Genomic DNA, 12,884 nt, shown 5'->3' with positions numbered 1-12,884 from the left:
GGCTGAGGTGGGAGGATCATTTGAGCCCAGGAATTCGAGGTTACAGTGAGCTGTGATCACACCACTGTACTCTAGCCTGGGTGACAGAGCAAGACCTTGTCTCTAAAAAAAAAAAAAGAAAAAAACAAATGATGACCAAAAAAACCCATAATGAGCTATATACCTATTAAAATGACTGGAAGTTGTAAAAACTGACCATACCACGTACTGGCAAGGATGTAGAAGTAAACTCTCACTTACTGTTGGTGAGAAAGTAACAACAGTACAACCCTTTTGGAAAAGAGTTCAGCAGCTTCTTACAAAGTGAAATATACGCATACCATTTGGTCCAACCCTTCCACTCCTAGGTATGTACCCAGGAGAAATGGAAGTGTATATTCATATAAACATTTGTATATTAAAATGTTCAGGCCGGGCACAGTGGTTCACACCTGTAATCCCAGCACTTTGGGAGGCCGAGGAGGGCGAATCACAAGGTCGGGAGTTCGAGACCTGCCTGGCCAACATGGTGAAACTCCGTCTCTACTAAAAATACAAAAAATTAGCTAGGTATAGTGGCGGGCGCCTGTAATCCCAGCTACTCGGGAGGCTGAGGCAGGAGAATCACTTGAACCTGGGAGGCAGAGTTTGCAGTGAGCCAAGATCACACCACTGCACTCCAGCCAGGGTGACAGAGTGAGACTCTGTCTCAAAGAAAAAAAAGGCCGGGCGCGGTGGCTCAAGCCTGTAATCCCAGCACTTTGGGAGGCCGAGACGGGCGGATCACGAGGTCAGGAGATCGAGACCATCTTGGCTAACACGGTGAAACCCCGTCTCTACTAAAAATACAAAAACTAGCTGGGTGAGGTGGCGGGCGCCTGTAGTCCCAGCTACTCGGGAGGCTGAGGCAGGAGAATGGCGTAAACCCGGGAGGCGGAGCTTGCAGTGAGCTGAGATCCGACCACTGCACTCCAGTCCGGGCGACAGAACAAGACTCCGCCTCAAAAAAAAAAAAAGAAAAAAAAAAGTTCATGCAGCTTTATAGCAAAAACTGGAGACCACCGAATGATCACCACCAGGTAAACAGATAAATGGTGGTCTACCTGTATAACAGACTACTACTCCGCAATGACACATAAGTATGCTCGGAGAAAGAACACAGACCAAAAAAGAATACAAGCTGCATGATTCCATTCATATAAAATTACAGCAACTGCAAAGTAATCTGTAGTGACAGAAAGTAGATCACTGGTTGCCGGGGGGGAAATGGGGCAAGAGAGAGGGCCTACAAAAGAACACTAGGAAATGTTGTGGGGCGATGGCTGTGCTCATGATTTTGCTCATTGTGATACTTTCACAAGTGTACACATATATCAAAGCTTGTAAAACTGTACATGCTAAATATGTGCCATTTATTGGATGTGAACTATATCTCAAAGCTGTTTTAAAAACAGACAAAAGACTAACCAATTGACATGTATATTTCAATATTGTTTCAAACGAATTATCTTTCTAAAAAGGTTTTGAGACAATCAGAAACTGAAGAAGTGTCTTGGTATTAATGATATCAAGGATATTAAAAAAATCCTCCAAATATTTAATGGAGTAATAGTAGTCCAGTTATGTTATTTAAAAAGAGTAGTAGGTATAACACTGTGAAACATTTATGAGTGGCATATGATACCCTGGGGGAGGCAGAAGTTGGCAGAAATATGCGTGAAACAGGGATGGCCATGATTTGGTAACAGTTGAAGCTGAACAACTTACTTACAAGTTCTTTATACTACTAAACTTGTATAATTTTCCATAATATAAATTTTTAATACAGAGCTAAAAATAAATATTAAGGAATCATAATCTTCTTTAACCTACTTTGACATAATTTTAAAAATCAACAGAACTGAATGCTATAAATTTGGTAATTCTTTCATACTTAAGATGACCTAATAAAACTTCATAAATTCCAGAAAATTCAATTCTAGAAAGAATAGATTTTACATTAAGGCCAAAGAAGTACTTGTTATTAACACACTTTGCTTATTTTAAAGGACATCATATCTAAACAAAGAACTAGATCAAAAAAGTACAAGTTATATATTAAATGCAAGCTTGAAATTGTGTGTAGACACATAAAGCATCTAGTGAAATTCAGATTAGTTACAAGTTACAGCCTCCTTCAGCAGTATCAGCCTGAAGCTGTTGACTGGAATGCACCTTGTTCAAGAATACAGGCATGGATGCCCCATATCCCCCCCTGCTTATCAGCTGCAGTTTCAACAAGCCACATCGAAAGCAGCATAATATCACCAAGGACAGGCTCCTTAACCCGATTCCCTACCCACTAAAGGTTATGAGCAAACACACACGGTGACAATCCTGTGACTCATACCCCATTTCTCATTTGATTGGTTCTGAGTACAGTTTTACTGGCAGTTTCCGCAATGACTCAATATTCCACAGGAAGAGATGCATCCTTCGATTCCAGGAAGGGCTCGTGCAGGTATATTTCTAACAACCAAGAGCCTCATAACTGCTATGGTTTTAACGCTCCCATTTTTGAGTAATTCAAAGACCTTCACAGTCCTTGGTTTATTATACAAAACTTTTGGGAGGGAATTTTCTATGACAGTGACTTATGGATATAAGGTGGTCAAATCTATAGTAATGTGGCTAATGCTAGATACACACTGGATAGTTGTGTTTGTGTCTCAACATGTGAAATTATAGAAATCACACTGCTTTAACCACCGTTCCCTTTATCTAGAAACGAATGAGACTAGCTGACACTGTACGCTCACCATGTGCCAATGCTATTCACAATGCTTTATATGAATTATTTCATGACATCAACAGTTAGATATAATTAATATCCCATTTTACAGATAAGAATACCGAGACCGAGAGAGGCCACATAGCGAGCAAACAAACAGAAGAGGCAAGTTCCAATCCTCCCATTGCGTTTCCAAAGCCTACACTCAACCTCTGTGCTCCACCGAGATGCAGGGAATACGGGGGCAGAGAAATACACCTACAAGGAAAACAGTCATGATGGGCGCAGAGGAAAGATACAAAACATCGATTCAGATGTCCACATTTCCATCCATGCAATACCTTTCACCTGAATATATGAAAGCGTGCAGTGAATCAAAGAAAGCAGGTTCCAGAAATAAAGCTTTACTAATTGGATATTTAACTGGGACAAGTGAATTTAACCTAAAAAGTAAGAAAATCTTCATTGTTTCAGCAAATACACTAGGAAACCAATTACAATAAAAAATAATTTGTTGCAGATAGTTTGTATTACTGCTTCCTCACAGTTTCTTTTAACAAAGTATTTTTCAGGGAGGATGGGAGTTGATGTTCCATATTCCTGAGTCGGGAAATGCTCAGAGATCCCGGCAGCTCTTACCTTCCCCTCTCCCGAGTTACCAGCAGGTGTTCTGAACAGCACTTTTTGCTGTTCCTACCACTCGCTAGAGGAGCATGAATGTCTGTGCATCTGCCCGGTTCACATTCCGGCTCTGCACGTGAGCCAGGTGACAGGTATTCAGCCTCTGTCCCAGTGTCAGAATAACAGTAGCTCCTCCTTCATGGAGTGGCAAAGAACTGAATGCATTAAGACATGCAAGCATTTACAGCAGTTCTTGGCAAACAGCAAATGCTCTAAAAATGTTAGAGTTACTCTTTTTCTTTTTTTCTTTTTCTTTTTTTGAGACGGAGTCTCACTCTATAGCCCAGGCTGGAGTGCAGTGGCACCATCTTGGCTCACTGCAAGCTCCACCTTCTGAGTTCACGCCATTCTCCTGCCTCAGCCTCCCGAGTAACTGGGACTACAGGTGCCCACCACCACCCCCAGCTAATGTTTTCTATTTTTAGTAGAGACGGGGTTTCACCGTGTTAGCCAGGATGGTCTCGATCTCCTGACCTCATGATCCACCCGTCTCAGCCTCCCAAAGTGCTGGGATTACAGGTGTGAGCCACCGCACCTGGTCAATGTTAGAGTTATTCTTAAAATACAAGGAGTCATCACAGGTATCGTCGAACACTAGAACACCATGCGACAAGGAACAGTTAGTACTTCTGTAATGAAAGGAAGAAGACGGAAGGATGGAAGGGCATTGCACATATAATTATCAGTAACATACGTCCTATTTGAGGAAAATGGAAGTACACTTTAGGTTGTGTGTTTGAACATAAGTGAGAGTACCTCAGATTCATCTACCAAGACGTTCTAGAACTGAGAGGTACACTGAACGTAGTACATTCAGGCTAAATGCCAGAAGCCAGAGTGCAAAATCAACACTCAAACAGCCTGAGACCAGAGAACATCGCTATCACTCAATGTGCTCCTCAGATACCAGCCCAACTTTTAGAGTCTCAAAAAATTATAACTGTATTATTAGAAATTTTAGTAATAATGTTAAAATTTGACAAGGCAATGCAGAAAAAAGAATGTCTCAGCACGGTCACCCAACACCTGCATTGTGCTTGCAATCCCAAATAGAGGCTCATTTTCCCCGCAGCAGTCAGCAGAAAAGAGAGACAAAGATTTTCCAGCTAGCTCTCCTGGGATACTGCAGACAGAAAGTCAACAAGCTTTATTTTCTTTCAGAGTGACTAAATATTTTTGTCTAATATTATGAATTCTAGAGTATCTCAATCAATTCTATAGATTAGAACAATACTATAATTTACTCTCTATTATTCTGCCTTATATTACCTGAATTTGTATAAATGTTTATTGGCTCAAAAAGGATATAATGTTCTCCTGAAGGTATCCAGTTAACTTTCTCAATATTCATATAAACTGTTAATCGAGTTCCTTAGTTCGCTCACTGTCTAAATATTCATATTAACTGTTAATCCTATTTCTTTAATGAAACACATTTCTTGTTTTGAATAATACATTGAAATTGTTTTGAATCGTAAATTAACAGCTTTCACAATCATCAATCACTGTGGCCTTTCACTCTTGCAATAAATAACAATAATAATAGCAGATGATATTAATAAAGCACTAGCTACATGCCAGGCATCACTCTAGGACACGGAGACACACATACATACACATACACACACACACACACATACACACACACACACACATACACACACACACACACACACACACACACAATCTTTACAAGAACCCTATAATGTAGGGACGTTATTATTCCCATTTTACAGATGAAGAAAACTGAGCCACTGAAAAAGAGAAATTCAATAACTTGCCCAACTAGTAAGTGGCAGAGCTGGGATTTCAACTCATCACACCGGTTCAACATCTGTGCTCTTAACCACTAGACACCCTGCCTTTTGGCAGCCGAAGGATGAGTAAGAGATAGGTAAAGAGTAAAGGGGGGTTGGGAAAACAAAGAAACAACAGTTGTGAAAGCTGTATGGCAAGTGTGCGGGCAGGGGCAGGATAAAAGTATGTTTGAGAACATGAAATAAAGGCCTCATGGTGAACCCAGAGAAGGCACAGGAATATCTGAACTTGAGGGTTTTGCAGGGGCCACAGGACTCTGCAGGTCAGGACAGGGGACAGAAAAAAAGACAGGAAGACATCAGGGCGTCTTACGCAAGGGGCGAGGGCACGACAGTCCGAATGCAGTGTGAACACCACTTTGGCGCAGAAGGTGAGGATACAGGGAGCCCTGTGAGGGGCTCCAGCGGTGGTCCAGATAACAATGGCTTAGACAACGCTGGTGAGTGGTGATGCTCAGTTTCTAGGGGTACAATTGCCAGAGCAGAGGGAAGGACTGGGTTTTGGAAAGAGGAGGGTCAAGAAGACAGAAGTTCCAAGGATGACTCGTAGGTTTCCGGTTTGTACAGCTGGATGGAAACAGCGAGTGAGGACCAGAGGTATAGGGGGAGTCAGCCCAGTCTCGGTCAGGCTGGGCACAGCAGCATCTGGAATGTCCCAGGGGAAGCGTCCAGCAGGAAGATGGACCCACAGGCCTGGTGCCCACATTGAAGGTTGGAGCCAGAGACACATATTCCAGAGTAAGCATGTAAATGACAATTTAAGCCACAGAAGTGCCTAAGATCCTATAAAGAAACTCTATAGAAAGAGAAGGCCTAAGGCAGGGCCCTGAAAGACTTAACGTTTTAAAAAACCAGAAAGACAAGGATGAGCCTGCAAAGGAGATGCTGAGAGGCAGAAGGAAAACCAGAAGAGCAGAGTGATCACAGAAACCAACAGGAGAGCACGTTTACGAAGAAATCAATAAAGTCAAATGCTTCTGAGAGGTCAAGAAAGACGCAGACTGCAGCATCCATTAGATCCGGAGACATGGTGACTGTTTCAGAAGGGCAGCGAGGACGGAAGCCAGGCCTGGCTAAAGTGAGGAAAAAGCGGAGGGGAGGAAGGGAAGGCCACACACAACTCTGAAAGAGGCGGCTGACGGAGAACGTGGGGTCCAGAGGACACTTACACAGGAGAGACTGAGCATGTTTAAATGTTGACTGGAAGACGAGGGTTGGGAGGAAGGAGATGAATACACCAAAAAAGGAAGGAGCTGACTGACAGTGTGACGTTTTCATGAAGTCAGTAGGAGAGAGGATCCGAAGCGTGCAGAGGTCAGAGGGGGGATGGCACCCCGATGGTTACCATGAGGGAAGGAGCCCAGGAGGTGTGCAGGTGTAGCAGTCTTGTATCTTTGGGAGTGGGAAGTTCCCACCTGATGGCTCCTAATCACTCTGTGAGATAGAAGGAAACGCTGCATCCAAAAAATGGAAGAGGACGATGGGGGAAGGGTACAGTGGGAGGCAGTGCCAGGGTTTTGAGGAGAAATTAAAACAGTCATTAGAGAAGGTGGGAGAAAAAGAGTGAACCCAAGAACCGGGGATCGCCAAGGCCTGGTTTCAGAATATCGGTGACCGGGAATTTACGGGGTTCTAACCGGGCCACGATGTGACTTGTACTGCTTAGCTTGTGGAACAGGCAGAGAGAAGGCAGATAGTGGAGTCACCCAGGAGGGGTTTTGCTAGCAAGTTACAGCAGAAAGTGCAAAGGGCCAGAGAGTTGAAGGTGCATGGGTATTTAAGAACTTGGAGGCCAGGCACAGTGGCTCATGCCTGTAATCCCAGCACTTTGTGGGGCTGAGACGGGCGGATCACCAGAGGTTGGGGGTTCGAGACCAGCCTGGTCAACATGGAGAAACCCCATCTCTATTAAAAATACAAAGTTAGCCGGGCGTGGTGGCGCATGCCTGTAATCCCAGCTACTCAGGAGGCTGAGGAGAAGAATTGCTTGAACCCGGGAGGCGGAGGTTGCAGTGAGCCAAGATCGTGCCAGCCTGGCAACAAGAGCGAAACTCAGTATCAAAAAAAAAAAAAGGCAGAAAAACAGAACTTGGAGGGTGCTGGAGACGGAGCCAGGATCTAAGCTACACAATGAAGAGAGAGGGAGGGTGGACTGGGAGAGCGCAGAGGGGACGAGGCACTAGAGGTCCATATGCGAGTCAGGCTACTCCAAGTCAAGGAGTTTAACAAGCTGCTGGAAAAGAGCTTGTAGGCAGAGGACAGAATGCCTAACTTTCACCAATTATCACTGATATTCATTAGGTTATTTGAACTAATTATTAATTAGTTTGATCGCCAGTCATTAATACATTAAGGTCAGCCCTCCGTGATAGGATAAGGGGTTGAGATTCCTGGTCTGTGAAGAGCTCTTAGAAATCATCAAGAAAGGCTAGGTGTGGTGGCTCACCTGGAATCCCAGCACTTTGGGAGGCTGAAGAGGGTGGATCACTTGAGGTCAGGAGTTCGAGACCAGCCTGGCCAACATGGTGAAACCCCATCTCTACTAAAAATGCAAACATTAGCTGGGTGTGGTGGCGCATGCCTATAGTGTCAACTACTCAGGAAGCTGAGACAGGAGAATCGCTTGAACCCAGGAAGTGGAGGTTGCAGTGAGCCAAGGTCGTGCCACTGCACTACAGCCTGGGAGACAAAGCGAGATTCCATCTCAAAAAAAAGGAAGGAAATCATTAAGAAGAGAACCAACACCACAATAGGGAATGAATGAAACGCCCTACTTGGCTGGAGACTCCTCTTCCGGGGCGCCCTGGGCTTCCTCCACCACCGTGGGTTCCTCCATCAGTGCAGTCGGCTCCACGTCACTGAAAAACAGAAAGGCCCTCTCTAGTCACACAAACACGTTCACACCAATGCCTTTGCGTGTTTAAGATGGAGAAAACACTGTTTTCTGTTTTGTTTTGGTTTTTTTGTTTGTTTGTTTGTTTGAGACTGAGTCTCATTCTGTCACCCAGGCTGGAGTGCAGTGGTGCAATCTTGGCTCACTGCAACCTCCCTCCCAGGTTCAAGAGATTCTCTTCCCTCAGCCTCCTGAGTAGCTGGGATTACAGGTGTCCACCACCACGCCCAGCTAATTTTTTTGTGTGTTTTTGGTAGAGACAGGGTTTCGCCATGTTGGCCAGGCTGGTTTTGAACTCCTGACTTCAAGTGATCTACCCACCTCGATTTCCCAAAGTGCTGGGGTTACAGGTGTGAGTTGCCGTGCCTGGCCTATTGAGGGCTTTAAAAGTAAGTTTTTTTTTTTTTAAAAAAGTAACCATAAATGGAACTACAATAACAGAAAAAGACTTTTTCAATTTAAGTAATTATTAAATTCTCAACTCCAAGCTACTATGATCAATTTTTTAAAAACTCACTGTTTTTAAAACAAAACGTGAATAATTAACTTTTATTTTTTAAAATGAAGGTTCCAGGCCGGCAGGGTGGCTCTCGCCTGTGATCCTAGCACGTTGGGAGGCCAAGGAGGGTGGGTCACTTAAGGCCAGGAGTCTGACACCAGCCTGGCCAACATGGTGAAACCCCATGTCTACTAAAAATACAAAAATTAGCCAGGCATGGTGGCGGGAGTGCAGTGGCACCATCACAGCTCACTGTAGTCTCGACCTCCCGGGCGCAAGGGAACTTCCCACCTCAGCCTCTGGAGTAGCTGGGACTATAGGCACACACCACCATATCCGGCTAATTTTTTGTATTTTTTGTAGAGATGGGATTTCACTTTGTTCCTCAGGCTGGTCTTGAACTCCTGGACTCCAGGAATCCACCTGCCTCAGCCTCCCTAAGTGCTAGGATTACAGGCATGAACCACAAAACAACTGAGTATTTCTTAAACTTCAGCAATTAGCTGGTTTTACAGAAAAGAAAAATCACAGATGTCTCCCCCCATGTTGACCTAAATTATTTTATAAATGAATATAAACTATTGTGCCTATAGCTCTTATAGAACCCTATGATCAAAACTTAAAGAAAATTAAGTTTCAAAATTAGCCGCAATTAATTTGGCAGGTTCTGCTATTTTGTTGAAAGTAAATCAGCCGAGCACGGTGGCTCACGCCTGTAATCTCAGCACTTTGGGAGGCCGAGGCGGGCAGATCACGAGGTCAGAGGATTGAGACCAGCCTGGCCAACAGGGTGAAACCCCGTCTCTACTAAAAATACAAAACTTAGCTGCGTGGTAGCACGTGCCTGTAGTCCCAGCTACTTGGGAGGCTGAGGCAGGAAAATCATTTGAACCCAGGAGGCGGAGGTTGCAGGGAGCTGAGATTGTGCCACTGCACTCCAGCCTGGCAACAGAGTGAGACTCCGTCTCAAAAAAAAAAGGTAAATCACCAATGTTGGATTTATCAGAAGAAAGATATACCCCAAGGCCCATGTCTATATTTGACTTCAGTTGTACTGGTGCAGAAAATCCCTATTTGTGCACATATGTTCCATAAAATGATGTTACACACTTCAAGGCTTTGTTACCTAGTTCAAATTTAATCAGACCTCACACTTAATCAAATCTCTGACAACAAACAGATTTTCATCAAATGTTGCTTTGAGAACAAATAAAACTGTCTTGTTCTTCACAATAAAAGTTGAAAGGCAGCATTATTGAAAACTGCATTCATGGGTGTCTATTGCAATTTTAACAATAATATCTGATACACTTTTTAAATTATTGCAGATGGAAAAATTCTATTTCAGCACAGATAAATAGAAAAAATTCTATTTTAGCGCTGTCAAACTGTTGAAGAAAAGCATTATTACTGAAATGGCGCAGTCATGCCAGTTTGAAGGCATTTTGTTCTTAAACCCAGTTATTGCTGTCAGTGTCTTCAAATAGGAATACTAAACTACTGCAAAGCCCTTACACCTTTAATACACGGTGAGGCACTTGGGCTTTGCCAGCCACAAACCATTACTTACTGTGTTAGGCTCACCTCCACTTTCTTCTCACTAATCTAAAGTAGCACATAACTCCTTCGCACTGCATCATTTTCATGACCTCAAGCTGATTTATTAAGAAATAAATTTCTTACTCCATTTATTAAGAAATGTACGAAGTAAATGTATAAATAAATAAAATTTATCTCTATTTATTAAGAAATTAGTCTTATTCTAAGAAAAGCTTTCCATTACAAATTCTAACCACCTAAGAGTTTTGACTAGCTGGGTATGGTGGCTTACGCCTGTAGTCTTAGCTCTTTGGGAGCCAAGGCAGGTGAACTGCTTGAGCCCAGAAGTCTGACACCAGCCTGGGAAACACAGCAGACCTGCATCTCTACTAAAAATACAAAAAAGGCCGGGCGCGGTGGCTCATGTCTGTAATCCCAGTACTTTGGGAGGCTGAGGCAGGCGGATCATGAGGTCAGGAGATTAAGACCATCCTGGCTAACACAGTGAAACCCCATCTGTACCAAAAATACAAAAAAAAAAATAATTAGTTGGGCATGGTTGCATGCACCTGTAGTCCCAGCTACTAGGGAAGCTGAGGCAGGAGAATCACTTGAACCCGGGAGGGAGAGGTTGCAGTGAGCCAAGATCATGCCACTGCACTCCATCCTGGGCAACAGAGTGAGACTCTGTCTCCAAAAAAAAAAAAAAAAAAAAATGCTGGGTGTGGTGGCGTGTGCCTGTAGTCCTAGCTACTCAGGAAGCTGAGGTGGAAGAATCAACTGAGCCTGGGGTTTCAAGGTTATGGTAAGCCAAGAGTGAGCCACCATACTCCAGCATAGGCAACAGAGTCAGACCCTGACTTAGAGAGAAAGAGGGAAAAAAAAGAGCTTTGACTTTCTAACTCACAAACCAATCCAAAATGAGTGCCATGGGGCACATGTCATTTTAACAATGAGACATGCCAGCCTGCCAGGGGCACAAGTGGTCACCTCTTAACATTACAAGGCCAAGGCTGGCGCTCCAGGATAAGTAACCACTTAGAGCCAAAATGATTTTAAGTTCAAAGGCAAACTGAAATGAAGTGGTAGTGTTAAATAAGGTGGTAAATCAGATGATTAAGAAAGAAGGTGCCCAAGCCGGGCATGGGAGCTCACGCCTATAATCCGAGCACTTTGGGAGGCTGAGGCAGGTGGATCACCTGAGGTCAGGAGTTTGAGACCAGCCTGGCCAACATGGTGAAACTGCATCTCTACTAAAAATATAAAAAGTAACCAGGCATAGTGGCGGGCACCTATAATCCCAGCTATTCGGGAAGCTAAGGCAGGAGAATTGCTTGAACCTGGGAGGTGGAAGTTGCAGTGAACCGAGATCACACCACTGCACTGCAGCCTGGGTGACAGAGTGAGATTCTGTCTCAAAAAAAAAAAAAAAGAAAGAAAGAAAAGAAAAAGAAAAAGAAAGAAGGTGCCTATATTACTTTTTAATATATATTATCAAAATAAAATAAAACAAAATGAAAAGATCTGTCATCAAGATCCTGCAGAACCCCAGATAGAGAAACACTCAACAAGTTTCTCTTCTTTTCAAGGAGAACACAAATGAGCAATGATAGTAAATCCAACATTGTTACATTTGATATTAGTTTATACATTTGTCTTTAAGGACAACAATTTAAGAAAAATAAGTTCATGTAAAAAGCTTATATTCTGACCAGGCATGGTAGCTCACACCTGTAATCCCAGCACTTTGGGAGGCCGAGGCGGGCAGATCACCTGAGGTCAGGAGTTCGAGACCAGCCTAACCAATGTTGTGAAACCCAGTCTTTACTAAAAATACAAAAATTAGCCGGGCATGGTGGCGTGCACCTGTAGTCCCAGCTACCTGGGAGGCTGAGGCAGGAGAACCGCTTGAACCTGGGCAGTGGAGGTTGCAGTGAGCCGAGATCACGCCATTGCACTCCAGCCTGGGTGACAGAGCAAGACTCCGTCTCAAAAAAAAAAAAGCTTATATTCTTCAAAGTGGAAGCCTGAAAAGTGGAAGCCGGGATCCCCTCAAGCCTTTGCGCTAGTGGGAAGCCTGCCCTGTAGCACTGCTCACACTGCACTGCCTGCCGCATGCCCTACCTCTTCTTCTGCAGACACCCGGAAGGCATCATCCCTCCAGCTGTGAAATAAAACAGAGCAGAACCATGTATCTAACTAGCAGAACTGGCGCACATCTAAGGCACCATGAAGCCTCAGAGAAATGTCCAACTTGAGCCTCAGGTGAAACCGGTCACTAAGCTTCAATCTACAAATGATTTTATAAAATGAAGATGTGTCAAGGATCCACAAGAACTTTGAAAGGTAAAAACATATAGAATATCCAATAATTTAAAAAGCATTTCAGGCTGGATGTAGTGGCTCACGCCTGTAATCCTAGCACTTTGGGAGGCTGAGGCAGGAGGACTGCCTGAGCCCAGGAGTTCGAGACCAGCGTGGGGAACATAGTAAGATCCTGTCTCTATTTTAAAAAGTAATAAAATTAAACAAAACAAAAACCCTTTTTTTTGTTTTTTTGAGATGTTGAGTGACAGATGCTCTGTCACCCGGGCTGGAGAGCAGTGGTGCCATCTCGGCTCACTGCAACCTCCACCTCCCAGGTTCAAGCAACTCTTCCGCCTCAGCCTCCTGGGTAGCTGGGACTACAGGCACCCACCACCATGC

The 12,884-nt window shown here is 43.9% G+C and overlaps 1 protein-coding gene across 3 annotated transcripts in view; it reads right to left on the bottom strand.

The window, feature by feature from the left end:
- HABP4 (hyaluronan binding protein 4) overlaps nt 1–12,884 on the bottom strand; it is a 39,777-nt gene that overhangs the window by 12,162 nt on the left and 14,731 nt on the right. For all 3 annotated transcript variants that reach the window (XM_033236669.1, XM_033236670.1, XM_033236671.1), the window contains exon 5: nt 8,022–8,105. In XM_033236669.1, coding sequence (XP_033092560.1) covers nt 8,022–8,105 — 84 coding nt within the window. The remainder of the gene's footprint in view (nt 1–8,021; nt 8,106–12,884) is intronic.

The sequence above is a fragment of the Trachypithecus francoisi genome, unplaced genomic scaffold (genome assembly GCF_009764315.1).
Source record: "Trachypithecus francoisi isolate TF-2019V2 unplaced genomic scaffold, Tfra_2.0 Lachesis_group16, whole genome shotgun sequence".
In the NCBI taxonomy this organism is placed as follows: Eukaryota; Metazoa; Chordata; class Mammalia; order Primates; family Cercopithecidae; genus Trachypithecus; species Trachypithecus francoisi.
The sequence above is the reverse complement of the archived record's forward strand: the minus strand, read 5'-3'. Positions and strand labels throughout refer to the sequence as shown.